Source organism: Berghia stephanieae, chromosome 5 (genome assembly GCF_034508935.2).
Source record: "Berghia stephanieae isolate SIO BIC M18660-M18661 chromosome 5, UCSD_Bste_1.3, whole genome shotgun sequence".
Taxonomy (NCBI): Eukaryota; Metazoa; Mollusca; class Gastropoda; order Nudibranchia; family Aeolidiidae; genus Berghia; species Berghia stephanieae.
In genome coordinates this window covers 42,727,164-42,749,663 of record NC_088364.1, presented here as the reverse complement: position 1 = coordinate 42,749,663, position 22,500 = coordinate 42,727,164, and the positions used below count along the sequence as shown (strand labels likewise).

Here is a 22,500-nt window from a genome sequence, read left to right as displayed (position 1 = left end):
TAAGCACGGATTTTACAAGAGTTGTGTATACTGTGATTTTAGTGTTTATTTTATCTTTTCTAATGCATATAATATTATGTAACAATTTCTTAAGTGCAACCCTTTATAAGCTTTTTCTTCTTTCTACATCTTTCTTGTCTCCTATCAATGGTCCTACTTTTTTGGTGGCTCTCCATCCATCTTTCTTCCTTGACAATAATGTCGCATCTGTTTTGTCAGTATTAACGTACAGTTGGTGATTTTGTAAAGCTTTTTGGATGTCTTTTACACTGACTTGTTTGAGGCTAATAAAGTCAATGTCGTCAGCATATGCAATTTCCACGGGGAGTTCGTTTTCAAAACGTGATTGGGCCGAAGGTACAGATTTACGCACATCTTTTAAAGCATTTTCAAGGTAAATGATAAATAAAACTGGGCTCAAGCTGTCTCCTTGTGGTGTACCGATGTTGCCAAGGAATGATTTATCCTCTGAGGCACCGATTATTTTGGTCGTTTTCCAGGCTTCGCTCATAAGGAATTGTATTAATCTAACTGTATCTTCCATAACTATTCCTTTCATAATCTTTAACAAAGATTGGCGATTGATGATATCGAAGGCGGCTGACATATATATATTCCTGTTATATCTATTTCTATTTTTTTTCTGACAGGGTTTTGACAGCAAGCCATTTGTGGGTCCAAACTACATCTTCAGAACCTCTCTAAGTCCTGGATCCACTTTGACTATGTGACAAATAATTTTCAACAAACGGTCTAATTCTATTCAATGTGATCAGGGAGAGCGATTTTCTAATTGTATTAAGCAGCGTAATTGGTCTCAAATTCTTTGGAGGTCCTTTTGGTCTTCCTGCTTTTGTATTGATATCAGCTCCCTTTTATTAATATCCAGGTTCTGGTGATGTTCGAACGTCTGATTGAAAATGTCCGCTATGGGAACATCTAATAAGGGTGGTCATATTTTAGTAGTTCAGCGCATACTCCATCTTCTCCCGGTGCTCTGGGTTGTTTGTTTTTTTTAGACTTTTAAAAGCATTTCTCACTTCTCTTGATGTACTCATAATAGGCTTAAATAGTGGTTGTGGATCTCCCTCAAATGAGCTGACGTGCGACGTTTTGTTGTCTTGAAATTTCATTGGGGTTAATAATTAATTTTCCCGAGTCGTCCTCTATCTTTGGATTTTCAAATGATCTTTGATTTATGAGTCCTACAGCTTTGTACATTGCTTGATCGTTGTTGCATTTACTAATATTATCAACTTTTCTGTCCAATTATTCATTTCTATGTCTTAGGCGGTGTGACATTTTGTTTCATTCATATTTTAGTTTCTGTCTTTCTCCTTCCTTTTTTGAGTTTTGTATTCGTATTCGCAAATCTTTTTGGTGGTCAGATAATTGAGCTATGATGGTGTCATACGTACGGCCTTGTCGTTTGGTTGTAGTCGTCCCGGCACTTTGAGTTGCAGTATATATTTTTGCATTTTATACACATGACCATGCCTCGTTTGGTGTTTTTTTTGTTCGTTAACTTATCTAGTTCAGTATTAAGTTGTCGCTGGTATTGATTACGACATTGTGAGTTGTTAACAATATTTGTAATATTTAACGTTGGTTCTTGAATTCTTGTGCTGTATTTTCTTGGTTGTTTGCGCCATTCGATAACAAAGTTTGTTTTAACTAGCCTATGAAATTATGTTGTTATCAAGATGCCAGCGTATGATCTTGCATTTGTTATGAATTGTTTGTGTCTTTGTCTGCACAATATACAATCAATGTGGTTGTAGATGTTGATAACTGATCCTGTCGCACGAGCCTGCGCGTGCGCGTTGGGAACAAAGTTCGAATTCCAAAAAGCAAGAGTGTAAGAAATCATTTATTCTACCCCTCAATCGATTCCAATTTCGTCATCTTTGAATAAAAGACAATTTCAAAAACATTTAAGTGATACTTCTTTTTAAAGAATCTGATTTTTAATGAAATTTAACGATTTATAACAGACGTCACAAATTATTATTGTAAACATGATATCATTACGCGTTACTATTTAGGGAGAAGGGTGGAATAATCGTGGTTTAATCTCTCATTTATTTCCATCCCGATTTGCATAACTCTTGCCAATTGGATTCAGTAGTCTGATGCCACGGCGCCCGGCAACGGCGGCCATCTTGGTTCTAAACAAAGAAAATCATTACTTTATATAATTCATGCTGGCTAGAACTTTTCATATGCCTTGTAATAAGAATGTGTAAAAGTCAAAACATGATCAAATTTATGTTTTATTTTCCTCTGAATACGCTTTTATGCTCGCCGGAGAAATATTTCATACGGACGTCCGCCATTGTTCTGATAGTTTAGAGCCAGTGTTACTAAGTTACCATGCGTCATTAGGAAGGAAGTGACGTTACGACTGTTGAAGAGTATTTGTCACTCGGTTGGTCTCATTGTTTATAACACGTTTGTCACAACTAGGAAAACGTGATGATTGGATCAAGCGTGGTTTCATTATAAAGGGAAATTTATTCCTAAAATCTATTCAAAATTGTCTTGTATAGATTGCCATGAATTAGCGAGGGAGTAATTATTATACCGTTGTGGAATTACATATTGATGCTATGCGTTTAGTTAAAATACTCACAATATTCGCCAGCCGGATATAACTTCCCAACACCCAAAACTGTGTAAACATAAACTTTTATGGTCTGTTTGATATAATTCAGTGAGAACTAATCATAAAAATTGTTGTCAAAAAACAATAACAAAGAGCTGATGACGTCGATTTTGTTCCTTCTATAAACATCTAAAAATCCGTGGAGATGTATGAAACTACAATGTCAGGCAAAACGGAGAGAAAACACACAAAAATAAAATGTTTTTAACCATTTAAAAAAAAAATTGAGCCGTTTCGTTTGGTGATTGAAGATTTCCTGGTTACTGGTCAGACCATTACTCAGAAGATCAGAAATTCGATTTTTTTTCTTGCATTTTTCTTACCGCTTTATCCGGAGGGAGCCCCCATATCGCAGTTGGTAGAGCACTCGCTCCACAATCAAGGAAACCGAGATCGACCCCGGGTGCAGTTGAGATTTTTTTCTGACCTCCCCCCCCCCTTCACCTGGCAGTGATTGGGTAGCTGGGTCTGTAAGATCTGGCGGAAAGTCTTTTTGCGATAGACTAGCGTCCTGTCCAAAGGGTAGCAAGCAATTGCTATTGTCCGTTTCACGCGATGGAAACCGAGATAAACTCCGGTTATATAGACCTAATGGCTCTGAAGGACTACTTTTTTTATCCGACGCTGTTTCATACATACAATATTTTACATTTCCATCTACACCAGGCGGTTGCTATCTAATTTTATTCACATAGAATGACACGCAAATGTTTCTGCTTGAATCTCAAGGAAATAGATCACACTACTAAATTAGAAGAGAAATGTCAGTTCAGTTTACGTGGTCAGAGGATGTGGACGGGACTATAATATTGTCTCGTTCATCGTATTTTGTTGACAAAGGAAAAACCCGAAACGTCATGGTGAATTTAATATATTATTGTCCTTTATGTCACGTAGAATAAATAACAATAAATAACACCTTTTATTCACTTCGGTCTGGAAATGTTTAAAAATAGTCGTGGATTTAAACCGTTTCGATAGGTTGTGCGCTCTTTTATCCCATTGCTATGTGGTCTAGGGGTATGACACTCGCTTTCGGTTCGGAAGGTCCTGGGTTCGAGCCTCGCTCGGCGCATAGTTGAGTTCTTGGAAAAGGCCCTTTACTTACATTCTCTCACCGTGCTCCTTGTAAAGCGCTGTGAGCACGTTTAGTTGATATTGCGCTATGTAAACGTTCATTTTTTTATTTTTTTAAAAATGGTATTGCTATGTTACAAATTATCCATCTTAAGTAGAATAGCTATGTTATTTTGCTGCAGAACATCAATGATATATATATGACCCACTGGTCTCCAAACGGGGTTATGCCGGGATATTTACATGCTTGAAAGTGAATTGTGACCCATCGTTTCAAAACAGTTTTGTGTCGTGGTGGTGCAAATTCATTTGGCAGGACAGTCCCGGATAAATTTTACGTAAAAGAGTGTTTCGTGGTCAACGTTGTCAAACTCTTATTAAAAATAATATTATTATTAGTGTTATTATTACAATTATTATTATTATTATTATTATTATTATTATTATTATTATTATTATTATTATTATTATTATTATTATTATTATTATAATAATACTTTTCCTTTATTTTCATTACCAAGGTAATGTAATTGTAATTAAACTTAATTCGTTGCCATCATCATCATCATCATCACCATCATCATCATCATCATCATCATCATCATCATCATCATCATCATCATCATCATTATTATTATTATTATTATTATTATTATTATTATTATTATTAATTTTCCATTATTTTCATTACCAAGGTAGCGTAATTGTAATTAAACTTCATTAGTTCAAATGATGATTTTGAAATAGGGAAGTTTTTAGATTTTTCTTTCTTGAAGTTGTCCATTGAAGTCATCGATCTCAAAGACTAGGGAAAGAAATCCAAATGGTAATATATCATGGAACAGAGCATAGAGCACAAAATCATAGAACGTAACAATGATCTTTATAATATAGACTAGTATAAAGGAACTTGACCATACATAGAGCTCGTAATAATATATTATTATTATTATTATTCTGATGATGGTCTTTGACATTGGATGAGAGCACCCAGTGATGAATGGAGTTCGTGTTTCCGGTTTGGCGTAGGAATACAATACAATGTAGTCGGATGAATGGAAACCGTTCTTTCCGGTCCATCTTGCTATTGATTTAATTGATTCAGGTCGTTAACTATACGTTTCTATATTAATGTGATTTAATGATGCGGTTTCAAAGACGTGGGAATTGTTCCTTGGTCTAAGGACATTCGAGTGACGTGTACATGTGGGGGTGACCAATGGATAATCCTCTCGTACTTTAAAAAAAAAAATTTTTGAAATGTTAGCCAGAAAACTTATCGATATTTGTAGGACAGAAATCCCAAGTTTGAGATATTTTGACGAGATAACGGTTATTTTAATCGATTGACATTTGGAGGACGAGTTTTCTGGCCAAATTGTATTAAAAGTAATTACTTTTCAGAATACGAAAGAATGGTCAGTGTAATTTATAAAATAATGAGAGTAGAGAGTCAGAAAAGCATTGCTTGCAAAAAATATTTGGGTTTTTTTTTTGCATTTTGTAATAAAAATTATAGTAGTAGTAGTAGTAGTAGTAGTAGTAGTAGTAGTAGTAGTAGTAGTAGTAGTAGTAGTAGTAGTAGTAGTAGTAGTAGTAGTAGTAGTAGTAGTAGTAGTAGTAGTAGTAGTAGTAGTAGTAGTAGTAGCAGTAATATTGATAATAATGCACCTGTTAAGCGCCTTTTATCCGACTACACTATGTTGGCTCCAGGTACGTTACAATGACATAAAATATAATATATTATACTATTACATTAGAACTATGGTTTATTCCTTTGATATCATCCTTACACAACATGCATGCACAGACGGTAGAGGGGACGTATGCATAAATACACATTGAACAAAAGGGAGAGGAGATGATAATAAAAATAACATAAAAAAGGAATAACCAAATGAAGAATGTTAATGTAGGCTGACTCCTGATCTACCTGATATTTGTCATTAACCGCCGTTCTCGGGGAAAGCACGTATTATAAAATTTGGCCAGAAAAGTCGTCCTTCAAATATCGATCGATTTAAATGAACTTCACCTTTGCAAAAACTCTCAAACTTGGGTCTTCGCGAGATACCAGGTTTGAGAACTGTTACCAAGATGAGGGTCATTTAAACAGATCGATATTTGAAGGGCGAGTTTTTCTGGCCAAATTTTTAAATATGTGTATTTTCAGAGTACAGCGGATAATTGGTTAATGATACATTCACATTCATTCTATCGCGGTCATTGACCATCCATCAACAGTGGATGACGTAATCTGTTTGATAGGATATAGAATAGAAAGGCATGTGATTAGGACATTATTGTTGTTTGCGTCTGATTGGCAGGAAAATTGACAATACTTTCATAGAGTATGTCTCTATCTACCCATTTATCTGTCTAGCTATCCATTTATCTGTCCCTCTAACTTTAGATCTATTCATCCATTTATCTGTATATTATTATTATTATTATTATTATATTATTATTATTATTATTATTATTATTATTATTATTATTATTATTATTATTATTATTATTATTATGTGTTGTTGTCGTTATTATTATTATAATATTATTATTATTATTATTATTATTATTATTTATTATTATTATTATATTATCACCATCATCATCATCATCATCATTATCATCATCTTCATCATCATCACCGTCATCATTTATTATAATAATAATAAAAATAATAAAAATAATAATAATAATAAAATAATAATTAAATTATTATTATTATTATTTATTATTATTATTATTATTATTATTATTATTACTATTACTATTATTACTATTGTTATTAATATTATTATTATTATTATGTATTATTATTATTATTATTATTTTATTATTATTATTATTATTATTATTATTATTATTATTTTATTATTATTATTATTATTATATTATTGTCCATCGATCTATGTCTGTATATCTATCTGTCTATCTATTTATATGCCTGTCTATCAATGTATCTATCTATCTATCTATCTTTCTATCTATATCTATATATCTATCTATTTATCTATTTGTTTCTCTGTCTATCTATCTATGTCTGTATATCTATCTATTTATCTATTTGTTTCTCTGTCTATCTATCTATGTCTATATTATATATATATATAATATATATATATATATATATATATATATATAATATTTATCTATTAATTTGTTTATCTATCTGTCGATCGATCGAGCACCTCTGGTGAGATAGACAAAATCTTTGCCGTTCCATTTACGGCAGAGTTCATATGCAGACGCAACACTGAAGTCAAATAGTTTCCACTGGATTTTATGTTTGTTTGATTTATATTTGCTGTTATGAAACAACTGGAGACATTCTCCAATCGAATTTGAAGCAAGATGACAGTGACCATTTCCTGTGCTGTGTATTGTTTGACAAAACATTCCAGGTTATTGATGGTTCCTCCGTGACCTCTTGTTGTTATGCCTGGCAAGCTATTGACATGGATGCCTTTTTCTTTCTACTATTATCTTATAGTAAGAGACTCGGGTTATTCAATCAACATACAGTGCATACACTTTTTAAAATCACGTCAGTGATCGAATATTTTAATAAATCAAAACGAATAAACATTTCTGTGCTTTTTTTGTTTTTGACTCAAAATTTTAAAATAAAGTATAATTTGTCCCGGGTATCAACTGAAGACCGTAAACCGAAGACCCATGACCACCATAAGTACTTGCCTATCACCCGAAGCAAACAACCGACAGATCCTAAGCATCACTCACAATTTTAGCTTTGACGATTGAAAACAAAAATCATAATGTCGTCAGGTATTACTTTGTCAATGTGTCAAAATATTGTGATTAATACTCACTAACTGCGGGACTGGCCTTTTTTTTTTTTTTTGGCTTTCTGGGCATGTACTAAGAGTAGCCCTGTCCTTTTCATTGACTGGGAATTGATAAACAAAGGAATTGCACGGGCTAAAATGGCAGGAAAAATTCGGATAGGTTACTGCTTAGTTCCGCTGGAAACACCAATAGGAAACAAAAGGGTCATGTCAAAATGCTGGTTCCAATTTCATTATAAGTGTAAAGCCAGACTTCCGGAGGACTGGATACATACTTTGTGCGACTGATCTTTTGCATGCTATTGTAAAAGAATGCTAGTTGTGATCATCCATCCTCGCTCTTTTACGCCTCGTAATAATAAGAATCTACCGATACATCCTACTACTAAAATAATTATGTTACCATATGATTCAATACATAACCATTTCATTATTAGTCCTCCGAAGGACTAGTTACATATAGATAGTACGAAGATGACGTCACTCAAGTCTTTGTTATTGTTTTTTTTGCATCCGCTTTATGAGTAATGCTCATGACTGAATTAACCCGACTATAAACGTTTGGCCCGTTATACTTCCGGATGGCAATTTATGAGCTTCTTAGCCAAGGCATACTATCTATAAGATAGTATGCGCTTGCGTAAGAAACTCATAACATTGCCACCGATGGCAATGTTTAATGAGCTTCTTAGCCAAGCGCATACTATCTATAGATAGTATGCGCTTGGCTAAGAAACTCATAACATTGCCATCCGGAAGTATCACGAACCAACACACAAAACTATGTGTAACCTTAAACGTTTATAGTCTGGTAACACAGTTTAGTGAGAATCACTCACAAACGCGGATGGCAAAATACAATAACAAAGGCTTGAGTTACGTCATCTTCGTTCTATCTATACATTTCCAAGGATTTTGGAACAGAAAGAGTAAAAGGTGTGACGTTACAACTTCTCTGCCTCTGCATATAGATAGAACGAAGATGACATCACTCAGACCTTTGTTATTGTTTTTTGCCATCCATTTTTGTGAGAAATTCTGACTTAACTGTATTTTAACGAGATAATATACTTTCAAGGTTACACATATAGTTTTGTGTGTTGGTCCGTTATACTTCCGGGTGGCAATGTTGTGAGTTTATTAGCCAAGCGCACACTATCTATATCTCGATGGACTCTTATACACATAGAGTAATAAAAAATCCTGAGGTGGACTCACAGCATGGCATTTAGGGATGACTGTTGCCATGCATTATCTTACTTTGTTTTTATACATTTATATGCATGCCACGTCTGTAAACGAATTTCCATTTTTTTGGATGAATTAAGTATATATATTATTATTATTATTATTATTATTATATATTATTATTATTATTATTATTATTATTATATATTATATATTATTATTATATTATTATTATTATTATTATTATTATTATCAGTATTATTATTATTATTATTATTATTATTATTATTATTATTATTATTATTATTATTATTATTATTATTATTATTATTATTATTATTATTATTATTATTATTATTATTATTATTATTATTATTATTATTATGAGATGTGATTTTTTTCGTTCTTGTAAATCATCTCTTTGTTAGATGTCATATTATGTTCATTTATATGCCAATCAATATTATGTATATCTAGATTAGATATGTATTTCAGTGAAAATACCAACGCCTTTTTATAATAATGAGCAAAGATGCAAGTGAAACGATGAATTATTTTTTTTTGTGGTCTCAGACTAGGCACATAGGTATATTAATCCTCCATTAGTTCTCCATTTTATCTGAATAATATGTCGTCTTACTTTTCCTGGGACTTCAATACGCTTCAACAGTCGTAACGTCACGTTACAAGGGGCGATCACAAAAAGAAAGTGAAAAATAAGTTGTTCGTATGTAGTAATGTAAATTTTGAACTCATGTTCATTGATTATAACAACAGTCATGACGTCACTTACCTCTTATGACGCATAGTTACCTAGTAACTGGCTCTAAACTATCGGAACAATGGCGGACGCGCTTATGAAATATTTCTCCGACGAGCATAAAAGTGTATCCAGAGGAGAAAAACATAAATATGATCATGTTTTGACTTTTATACAATCTAATCACATGACATATGAAAAGTTCTAGCCAGTGTGAAGAATAAAAAGTACCGATTTTCTTTGTTTAGAACCACGCTGCTCGCCGTTGCTGGGCGACATGACATCAGACTATTGAATCCAATAGTAATATTGTCTAATATGTCTGTTGTCTATTGTTGACCATGGACCCCTTGTAAAGCGCTTTGAGCACAGTTAGTGGATATTGCACTTTATAAATGCTCTTTTTTTTAAGGTTTTACGGCGCTTGGAACACATTTAGGTTATATCAGCGCCAGTAAAAATGATGAAAATTGGATAGTGAAAAGTTCTAGATGTACAATTAAAAGGCCTGGAGTAAAAAGTAAGACAAAGGGGAACTGGTTCAAATAGGGAACAGAGTAGATTCCAAGAGCACACTATCAATGTACTTAGTTTGAGATCACTTAAAAGTCTCATCCAGTCACAAGCACAGGTTCCCACTAAGAGGTATACACTCAAATGTTTTACAAATCATATATAATATAAAGAAACATAATGCAGTACATAACAGAGAGATGATTTACAAGGAAAAAAATATCATCTCTCAAAACTATTAACTTAACAGTTGACTGTTTCCCTCCCAGCCAGGGTTTCTGGCCAGGGCCTGGACAAAACCAAGTAATCTCATTCCAAGACAACGATAGAAAGCATGTTGGAAAACAGATATAGGTGGATAGAAGACACAGTACCTCCCTGCCCACTATGGGAGGTGAGGAACCCCACCCCGTATAAATGCGCTAGTTTGTTTGAAAAGGTTATGAAAAAATATGTGGTGAAAACTGACTAATCTCTGGCTGACAACAACCTCCCCCCCCCCCCCCCCCCCCCCCCCCCCGCGCACTTCCCTACATAAATATCAATATGACGTCATTCGCTTTCTGTGTTGATGATATTGTCAGAACATGCCTCTAACACCAGTCTCGTATGGCGTGAAAACAACGGACATTGTATTTGTTGTTTGACTGTGGCAAACACAGATATTGATATCGTGCTCACAGAATAGGAATGAATGGGATTATATGGAACTCAGATACAATGTTTGGACGTGGAATTGGAACTGAATGTGTACATTGACACGGGGCACGTGCGTGTTGGCGTATAACCAGTCTATGGATAGTTACGGATGCTATGCGTTTAGGTAAAATACTCACAACATCCGTCAGCCGGATATAAGGCACCGACACACAAAACTATGCGTAACCTTGAACGAATATAGCATGATTGATGGAATTTAGCGAGAAGTAATCATAAAAATGGCAATAAACAAAAACAATAAAAAAGAGCCGAGTGACGTCAAGTTTGTTCTCTCTATAGATAGTGTGCGCTTGGCTTAGAAGCTCACAACATTGCCATCCGGAAGTATAACGGACCAACACATACAATTCTGTGTAACCATGAATGTTTATTGCCTGGTTAATACAGTTTAGTGAGAATGACTCATAAACCCGGATGGCAAAAAAAAAAACAGACTATAAACCTTTATTGTTTCACATGGTTTTGTGTGTTGATCCGTTATACTTCCGGATGGCAATATTGTGAGCTTCTTAGCCAAGCGCACACTATCTATAGTTTGATTGATATAATTTAGTGAGAAGTAATCACCAAAATGGATGTCTAAAAACAATAACAAAGAGCTGGATGACGTCAATTCCGTTACTTCTACAGAGATTGATTACTCGTGTGTGTCTGAAGAGAGAGAGAGAGAGAGAGAGAGAGAGAGAGAGAGAGATAGAGAGAGAGAGGGGGAGAGAGGAGAGAGAGCGAGAGAGAGAGAAATAGAGAGAGAGAGAGAGAAAACGATAGAGATAGATCGATATATCCATATAGATATTTGTTTTAGGTTTGGCTTTAGTAGTTTAACAGCACATGCAATAGACATTGCTAATTGGATTCAATAGTCTGATGTCACGCGCCCAGCAACGGCGGCCATCGTCGTTCTAAACAAAGATAATCGGTACTTTTTATATAACAAGATATGAAGTGAATAGAAAAGTGCCAGAAGACAATAGAGAATAAAAAATTTTCGCGGCGGTGGTGGGGTTTGAACCTGCGACCTTATTGGTACGACAACTCCGCCTGGCAGGTGAGAGCGTGGCTCTACCGTGTGAGCTATCCACGAACACAAAAAATATTCGTTTCAAACCCAAAGTCATTACTAGATCCCTCTCTCACCCACTTCTTGAGACCGCCGATTCGTTCGTACACCACCATCGCGAATAATTTTGACCAGCAGTTAAGCTTAATAGCCAATATTCTCAACACAAACATATAACATAGAAACGATTGAGACATTGAGTATGCTCCGGTGTATGGGGTGAATTTTTAATTCAGAAAAGTGAGTGGAGCAGGCACTTATGTTGGTAACAACAAGATATGAAGTGAATAGAAAAGTGCCAGAAGACAATAGAGAATAAAAATTTTTCGCGGCGGTGGTGGGTTTGAACCTGCGACCTTATTGGTACGACAACTCCGCCTGGCAGGTGAGAGCGTGGCTCTACCGTGTGAGCTATCCACGAACACAAAAAATATTCGTTTCAAACCCAAAGTCATTACTAGATCCCTCTCTCACCCACTTCTTGAGACCGCCGATTCGTTCGTACACCACCATCGCGAATAATTTTGACCAGCAGTTAAGCTTAATAGCCAATATTCTCAACACAAACATATAACATAGAAACGATTGAGACATTGAGTATGCTCCGGTGTATGGGTTGAATTTTTAATTCAGAAAAGTGAGTGGAGCAGGCACTAATGTTGGTAACAACAAGATATGAAGTGAATAGAAAAGTGCCAGAAGACAATAGAGAATAAAAAATTTTTATATAGAACTTTTATAGAACTTTTATAGAACGTTTCATATGTCTTGTGATCAGAATATGTAAAAATCAAAACATGATCAGATTTATAATGGGGTTTTTTTCCTCTGAATACGCTTTTATGCTCGTCGGAGAAATATTTCATAAGGGCGTCCGCCATTGTTCCGATAGTTTAGAGCCAGTTACTAAGTTACCATGCGTCATTACGAGGGAAGTGACGTCATGACTGTTGTTATAATCAATGAACATGAGTTCAAAATTTACATTACTCCAAAACGAACAACTTATTTTTCACTTTCTTTTTGTGATCGCCCCTTGTAACGTGATGTAATTTTAGGCTATATTGTGTTAGGCAGGCATTAAGTCAGCCCCACAGTCTATGAGAACTGATCACAGTGTTTTGACACAGTGGTGGGTCTAATATGGAGGACTGGATGCATACATTGTGTAAACTGCTATTCTGGGTTTAGAGTGATGGCAGCTTATTTTCTAGCCTAAATAAATGCTGGTCTTTAATAAGTATCTTCCATCCTCTCTCTTTTACGTCCCATAGTCATAAGAATCTGCCCATACATCGTTCTATAGAAACAATTATCCCACATTATGATCCAATATAGCCGATTCATTGTTAGTCCGACAAGTTACACAATTCTAAAGAGTTTTGAACCGGAATAGAGGAAGGTATGACATCGCGGCTTTTGGCTTTTACGTTCCCTTGGACTGGAACGCAAGGCATTTTTCAATTGCATGTGTTGAAGTTGTGACCAACACTCAAGATAGGTTGGGCAGATTATTACGGCACACTTCAATGTACTATAGATAGTATGCGCTTGGCTAAGAATCTCACAACATTGCCATCCAGTAGTATAACGAACCAACACACAAAACTATGTGTAACCATGAAATTTTATAGTTTGGTTATTACAGTTTATTGAGAATTGCTCATAAACGCGGATGGCAAAAAACAATAACAAAGACCCGAGTGACGTCAACGATGTTTAGATAGCGACGGTCAATCTCAATATATCTACCAATGGTTAACATTATAAATGTATTTATATAGATGGCATGCGGTTAAGTAAAATGCTCTCTAATTCTGTCAGCTATAACAATCGTCACAAATACACAAAATTATGTCTGCCTTCAACTTTTATAATCGGTTATAGATAGAGATAATTTAGTGAGAACCGAATACCTCTCTGGCGGTCTGAAATCAATTACAAGGAGTCGTATGACGTCTACGTCGTTCAATATATAACAGGTGTATGCTATACTTGAAATAATTCGCTCTTCGATAATATTCTCTAAAATTCCAGCAGCCAAAAACAATCACAAATTAAAAATTTTCCCCCACACAAACACTGTAAATTTTACCGCTTTTAGTCTTAAAGAGAAAATTCTAGAGGAATTGGTCATTTCGCTGGCTGGCAAAAATGGACAGCAGACAATCGAATGACGGCTATCAACATCTTTCTGTAGTTTGCAAACAAAACCGCAGGATTGATTCAATTTTGTTTATTTATTTCAGATTGAGTGAGACATCTTGACATCTTCTATTCATCGTGACCATGCTGTGAGATCGTCTTTGAAATTCTGTAAGGGGAAGAATCATGTTGGCCCTCCTGGGCCCTACAGCGAAATCATTAAATGCTTTATATCTATCATAATATCATTGAAAAGACGGATGTTAACGTTTTCAATGTTGGTCTCTCAACAACTTTGACACAGTTTTAAAATCTACCTTGAATAATCTATTCTAAGGGAAATTGTCAATTGTGACTGCATTTCTTTGGAACACAAAAAAAATAAAAATTCACGTCTTTCATAACGGCAGCTTCAACGTCAGTAATCATGGCAACTGCGGCTGCAGCCACTGCATCATCTTCATCCTCCTACAAAAATATCAACAACCCACAACACAACAGTGGCAGCCAACACGGGCACCATCATCATCAACACAGCACCAGAAATCACGACAAAGGAGGTTACAACAGCAGCGGTAGTAACAATGACAACCAACAAAAATCTGATAATGATTCTCACAACTCCAAAAGGGACAGCCAGCGGTCTCAGACTCAGCTCACCTCTTCTGGTTCCAGAAAATCCAAAAGAGGTGGGGCGAGGCCTCAACGTCTGAAGAACAAATACCCTAGCAAATTTGCCGTCTGGCTGGAGCCTCGGATTCTAAAAATAGCCACAGGAGTGACGATGTTCGGTGTATTCCTGCAGTTGATTGCCATCTCCACGGATAACTGGTTAATCATCGAGAATTCGGATGAGGCCTTGGCCGGAAACGCGACAGGAAAGTTTTTGGTGGACGCTCAGACTGGCCTGTGGAGATTTTGCAAGGTGGAGATTGAACGCAAGATATCTCCAAAGAACGGAAAACTGCTCGAGGAAAGACGTAAGTTGAGTTTCTTTACCTGCAAGATATTCAATTTTTTCAGATCATTGTATATTGTTGTAATCCGTTAGATTTATTTTCAAAGCATGACAATGCTCTTGTTGTGAATACAGGTATGACTGTACTTGTAAATAGATAAACAATGGAAGACACTATGAACGTACTAGCCGTGTGGCTATGTGATCTTTTGGTATGACACTCGCCTTCCGGACCGGAAGTCCAGGGTTTGAGTGGTGCATAGTCGAGTTTTGGAAAATTCTCTCACTGTCTTCATGTGTAAAATGAATAACTGGCTGTTAAAAGGTGTTGTTAGTGGATATTGCGTTAAATATATATATATATATATATATATATATATATATATATATATATATATATATATAGAAAGAAGGACAATTTATTACGCAATATCCACTAAATGTCATTTAATCCCTTTACAAGATGTCCCCAACGAACAACAGCATTAAACATGTAGATCGAGTCATGACAGCACAGGGGGTTTTTTTATTACAGAGACAAATCCGTTTACAGCCATGTCCTCATTTTATACATGAGTGCTCTGAGAGAATGTGAGCAAAGAGCCTGTATCCAAGGACTCAACCCTGCGCGTGCCAGAGTGGGACTCGAACCAAGTCTTACTGGTCCAAAGGCGAGTATCATACTGCATTATTAAATTTGTAACTGCAGGAATGCTTATTTTCACAACGAGAGTACTGTTGCAAACATCCTTAAAATGTCCCCCCCCCCACCCCTCACCCCCCCCCCCCAAAAAAAAAAAAAATAAAACTCTTCCTTCAAATTATCGATCGATTATAATGACATTCGGTTTTTTTGCAAAAACTCTCAAATATGGGACTTCACGCTTTCGTATGAGAGAATGTCTATTACAACAAGTCCGTAAAAACATGTGTTATCAGACCTGCTGAGATGAAGTCGTCGCATTATGCCCATTTAGATGTCAATTTGAATACCATAAAGTCGAGCTTGACATTGTAAATAAAAATATTCTAGGCGACGTGCACTTATTTGCAGGTCTGATAACCCAATTCATCATGAGCTCATTGTTGTAATGGAAATCTCAAAGAATGACGCAAAATATTGTCCAATACAACAAAGTTAAACTAGGCCCATAATTGCTTTCGGATACCAGAACTGTATATATATATATATATATATATATATATATATATATATATATATATATATAGATTAGCAATGTAATAATAAATATATAAATGTGAAATTCAACAGAAAAATGTTCCACTCATCATGTAATCATATTTGCCGCTGATAGTGGAACACTGATACGACGTTGCAAGAAAACATGGATGAAACATAATTATATTTAGTTTAACACAGTATCGAATTAAGATAAAGGGTCCCCACATCATTATAAAATGATTCGTATAATTATTAGGTGATGCTCGTATATCAATATTAATATATACCGAATTAGAAGTAATAGTGAAAGAAAGTGATGATACTGAGAGAGAAGATGAGCCAGTAAAAAGGCACTGGGAGAAGAAGAGGAGGTACAGGAGATAGGAGATAACGATAATGGGGATAGAGGAGGTCTTAGAAGGGTGATAGTTCATACAAATGGATCAGGTAATCGAAATGTGAGACGTATGTAAAAGAAATAAGAAAGAGAAGAAGAATGAAAGGAGGAGGAGGAGGGAGGAGGAGAGGAGAAAGAAGAAGGAAGAAAAGAAGGGAGGAAGAAGAGGGAGGTGAAGAAGAATAGGAGCAGAAGAAGAAGAAGAAGAAGAAGGGAGAGGTAGGAGAGAAGGAAGAGAGAGAAGAGAGGAAGAAGAAGAAGAAGAAGAAGAAGAAGAAGAAGAAGAAGAAGAAGAAGAAGAAAGAAGAAGAAAAAATGAACAACAACAACAACAACAACAACAACAAGAGGAGGACGATGAAATAGAGGATCCTCGTATTTGCCTTTATCTGACCCCAATCTGCTTCAGAATACTTCTCTCTCTCTCTCTGTCTCTCTCTCTCTCTCTCTTTCTCTCTCTCTCTCTCTATTTATCTATCTATCTATCTATATATCTCTTTCTTTTTCTCTCTCACCCTATCTATCTATCTATCTCTCTCACGCACACACACACATACACAAACGTACATACACACACACTCTCACACACACACACACACGCATACAAACTACCCCCCCCCCCTCTCTCTCTCTCTCTCTCTCTCTCTATATATATATATATATATATATATATATATATATATCTCTTCTCTCTCTCTCTCTCTCTCTCTCTCTCTCTCTCTCTCTCTCTCTCTCTCTCTCTCTCTCTCTCTCTCTCTCTCTCTCTCTCTCTCTCTTAATTGCCGTTATGTGCGACAGAGAAAACCACGACAGAAAAATTCTAATTGCCGACCTCTTCCCCCCCCCCCCCCCCCCCCCCCCCCCCCCCCATTGATTGAGATGCGTCGAGAGATAACGTGGAAACATCTCTCTTTGTCTCCATAAATAATGATGACTCTTTAGCAATAAAGACATGCATTATCAATTTTTGTACTATTTATTATCCCGTGTGTTTGCTTTTAAATTTTGAACGAAAATTCACCCTTTATTTTGTATACTGGTCGGATTTTTTATATCTTTATATTTTATTCCGCTTCTTCAATCTATTGTTTAATTCTCATTTATTTACTTCCTGATAGATCGTGTTGTTATTTGTTTGTTTTTGTTTTATTTATGTTCTTATGTGTGTTTTTTTAATTCGTTTTTCTTGTTGTTGTTAGATTTGATTTGTTGGTGGGGGTGTTGTTGTTCGTTTTGTTTTGTTTTGATTTTGTTTAGCTTTTTTTGGGTTTTTTTTATGTCGGAGTTTCTTATTATTTGGGTTTGGAGGGAGGGGGGGGGGGTGGGAGGAGTTCATATATCTTCTGTTTTTGGCCTGAATTTTTTTGTTTGTTTGTTTGTTTGTTTGTCTGTTTTGGGTATTCTTTCTTATGATTGATTCTATCGTTTTGTTGGGGGACGGAGGGGGGGGGGGTTAGATTTTGTTTTTTTCTCACGATTTTATTTAATTATTAATTTATAATTCAACCCATTAAACGATTAATCTATTAAGTAAATCTGTAGATAATTTTATATTATTATTATTATTATTATTATTATTATTATTATTATTATTATTATTATTATTATTATTATTATTATTATTATTATTATTATTATTATTGTTGTCGTTGTTGTTGTTGTTGTTGTTGTTGTTGTTGTTGTCGTTGTTATTGTGGTTTGCTTTGCTTCATGGTTGATTTTACTTACTTGATTTGTTGATTAGTAATATTATATTCTTCTATGAAGAAATCTTCTTCGAATCTTTGAATCTTGTCAATGTATCTGATCTGTGTTTCATTAGGGTTTTTTTTTTATAAATAAGCATTATAGTTGATTTATATTTATGTATGTTCACAATGCTAAGTGTGCATCCCAATGTTTTGTTAATTTCCCCAAGAGGGTAACCTGGAACATCAATGCTCATTTCACACGGCGCACGCGTCTTTTCGAATTAGCATTCTTTCATAACCTTCCACTACTTATTCTAGCCAGGTAAGATTTCACACCTGAGTGAACCAAGAGCACGTCATGCCGAGGCCAGCGTTTTTTGTAAGATTTTCGTTGGTTTTTTACTTTTTTTTTTTTATTCTTTCGAATTATATTTGTCCTGTTTTATTTTTTTTTTTTTTTTTTTTTTTTTTTGGGGGGGGGGGGTTAGCGTTTATTCTTCTTCCTTTTTCTCTTTTTTCTTTTTACTTTTTGTTCTTTTCTTTTTTGTTGTTCAAGGGTGGGGGGGGGTGTTAATGATGTTTATTTATTTATTTATTTTGTTTCTTTTTTGGGGGGAGAGGGGCTTGTGTGTGTTAGTTTTTTTTTTTTTAATGTGTTTGTTTTGTTTTGCTTTTGTTTTTTTTTTTATGTTGTTTGGGTTTTGTTTTTTTTTTTTTTTTTTTTTGTTGCTTGTTTTTTGTTTTGTTTTTTGTTGGGGGTGTATTTTTCTTTTTTGCCAAACTGGCATTACATGACTTTGTTACAAGGAGAAGATATCGCAACGCTATATGAATGGTATCTTTAGATACGCCCTTCAACGACAACACATTTTTTTTTTAATTTCGACAGAAATCTTTTCTTCAAATACCGATCCATTAGACTGCATTACTCTGGGGGAAAAAAGAAAAGCAACTCATTTTTAAAAAATCATTTAACACCTGAGTAAGTTGAGAGAATGTGAGTATAACGTATTTTCCAGGGGCTCAACTATGCGCCGTTCAGAGCGAGACTCGAACTCTGGACCCTTGGATCCGAAGGCGAGTGCCTTACCACAATACCACATCGCCGCACAAATTAGAACAAAATATTATATAAATATACCGTTAGAAAATATAATATAAGGATTAGAGCGATAACAATAATTATACGGTTCTCATTTATCGTGGAAGATTTCTAAACTTAATTGTATTCATGATGACTCTAACAGTCGTGTCAGGAGTATTCTGCCGTATTCTGGAGAAAAAAAAACCCATATTTAAAAATTTGGCCAGAAAAACCGTCCTTCAAATACCGATCGATTTAAATGACCCTCATCTTGGCAAAAACTCTTTGAGAATAAGTAGTGAAAGGTTATGAAAGAATGCTAATTCTAAAAGACGCGTGCACCGTGTTAAATGAACATTTAGGTTCCAGGTTACCCTCTTGTGGGGAAATTAACATAACGTTGTCAAGTTTTCTGGCCAAATTATTAAATATGTTTTTTCCCCGAGTACGGCAGTATTGTGTATTGGTGATGCTATTGAATTGATGCAATTGGCCTTGGAGGCAAATTATAATGAATATTATACCATCTCAAATTTGGGACTATGTTGTCCTTCGGAGCCATTTGATTTTCTTCCGGTTCTTGTATAAATTAAAACGAACAATAGTAATTGCTATGTACCTTTTCGATAAAACTATCGCACGGCCAGATCTAACAGATCCAGCTACCTAATCACTGGTGGAGGGGCAGGGGGGGGGGTGGTCGGACTTCACTCCGGATCGATCACGTGTGAGCGTGTGAAGCAAGCGCCCTAACAACTGAGCTATCAGGAACAACCCCCCCCCCCCCCCCCCCCCCGCTTCCCTCTTTTCATCCCCACATATTAACGGTCTAAGACGGTGTTTCAAATGATAAATATGTTTTGAGTGACAGTAATAGACAGATAAAGCAAAAGCGTTCGATAATCTTCGGCTTTGAAAAATAGAAAATAATAATAAAAATGGATAGATATCTACTTTAAAAATCGATACCCGAGAAGGACGAATAGAGAATAACTTCATAGTAATTTATTTCTATCTCTAAATTGTTTTAACATGAGACGAACGGTCTGGCGTTGGTGGATGTGTGGTGCGGATTGTGGCAAGTTTTATAACAAATTATATCAAGAAATGTTAAACGTGTTCATAATAAAACGTGTTCATTGAATGAAAGATAGGCGATAGTGTTCGCCCATAGAAGTTAAATGAGTACAATTAGTTATTCTTGTACTGTTATTTTATAGAATACATAGAAATTATTTAGCGTAATTAACTGGTTAAATGCCTTACTTCAGAAAGACACGTATATAAAAATTTGACCTGAAAACACGTCCTTCAAATATCGATCAATTCCAATGACCCCCAGCCTGGCAATAACTAAACTCTCGATTTTTAGGTGATGGCTTTTTTTTTTTCTTGTATTTTTCTTTCTTACTTTGTCTGCACTGTTTCATATACACTTTTTCAGGTCTTTATCTTAGATTGTACCTGCTCCCTACTTTGTGACTTAAAGAATTATGATTATGGTAAGGCGACATTATATTATTTCCGGTCCGATAACCCAAATTGTTGTAGTCTCATCGTTGTAATGGGAATACTCTCAAACCAACGCAAACCATTCTCCATTACAACAGCCCATAAAACGCTTCAACAGTCGTAACGTCATCTCCCTCGTAATGACGAATGGTAACTGAGTAACTGGCTCTAAACTATCGGAACAATGTCGCCCTTATGAAATATTTCTCCGAAAAGCATAAAAGCGTATCCAGAGGGAAAAAAACATTATAAATCTGAACATGTTTTGACTTTTACACATTCTGATCACAAGACATATGAAAAGTTCTAGCCAGCATGAAGAATAAAAAGTACCGATTTTCTTTCTTTAGAACCACGATGGCCGCCGTTGCTGGGGGACGTGACATCAGACTATTGAATCCTATTGCGTCCGGCTTTCAGACCTGCAAATATGTTCACGTCCAATGTGCGGCTATGTGGTCTTGTGGTTTGACACTCGCTTTCGGATCGGAAAGTCCTGGGTTCGAGCCGTTCTCTTCCGCATAATTGAATCTTTGGAAAGGCTCTTTACTCACATTCTCTCACCGTACGCATGTGTAAAATGAGTACCTGGCCGTTAACGGCTTTGTCTCTGTCGGAAAACAATTGTAATATCGCCTAGCAGGCGACATGTCTTGTCCTACATGTTAAGTGTTGCTTTTGGTCAGGGACCCCTTGTATTGCGCTTTGAGCACGTTTAGTGGATATTGCGCTATATAAAAGCTCATTTTTTACACCTCAACTGAGAAGGTGGAGATGGATAGGACACGGTATGAGAAAGGAGAGGGGAAGTATCAGCAAAACCGCCCTACACTGGACACCGGAAGGAAAGAGAAGAAGGTGAAGTCAACCTGGAGCAGAACGCTGAAGGAGAGATGACAGGGTGAGACACGGAGCTCCCTGAAGATGATGGCCACGGATGGGAAGATGGAAGTCCTTCGTCGGTGCCCTACATGCCAGCAGGCATAACACCTCTGCAGACTTAACTGTATGGCCTTCTGTCAGAGCTGAGCAAGACAATAGGAGGAGAAGGAGGAGGAGGAGGATCAGAAGAAGAAGAAGACGAAGAAGAAGAGGAAGGGGGAGGAGGAGGAGGAAACGAAGAAGAAGAAGAAGAAGAAGAAGAAGCAGAAGAAGAAGAGAAGAAGAAGAAGAAGAAGAAGAAGAAGAAGAAGCACAAAATGAGAACCTGTTATTTTGGCATTGTACAACAGCATTGTAAATACAGGTACAAATCCACCGCCCGCACTAAACTTTACACATCGTGAAAGAGCTTCGTTTGTTTACGCAGCATTGTCTGAAAAAACACGTATTTAAAACTTTAATCAGAACACTCGTCCTTCAATTATCGATCGATTAAAAAGACGCTCTTCTAGTCAAAAACTCTCGATTTCTAGGACTTCACCAAGTTTTACGTTTAAGTTTTTTTTTTTTGCCAAGATGAGGGTCATTTTAATCGACCGATATTTGAAAGACAAGTTTCCGTACCACAGTTTTTAATACGTTTTTTTCGTGAATACGGTTGCACGGGTGTTCTCTTATCAAACACCACCTGTAAAAACAAAGGGAAGCAACCTCTATCTTTACCGTTTCTCACCTTTCAACACTTATCTATTAAAACATCTCTTCTCTCTTGATTCTCTACTCCATTAGTTATCTTTCTGCTGTAGATTTTCTCTTCAAGTTTTAAGGTCAGCTCCGTGCAACGAAAATAAAA

The 22,500-nt window shown here is 35.8% G+C and overlaps 1 protein-coding gene across 1 annotated transcript in view; it reads left to right on the top strand.

Moving 5' to 3' along the window:
* LOC144972962 (uncharacterized) overlaps window positions 1-22,500 on the top strand; it is a 120,710-nt gene that overhangs the window by 48,105 nt on the left and 50,105 nt on the right. Inside the window, exon 3 of the mRNA XM_078914815.1 lies at window positions 14,045-14,920. Coding sequence (XP_078770941.1) covers window positions 14,368-14,920 — 553 coding nt within the window. The 5' untranslated portion in view covers window positions 14,045-14,367. The remainder of the gene's footprint in view (window positions 1-14,044; window positions 14,921-22,500) is intronic.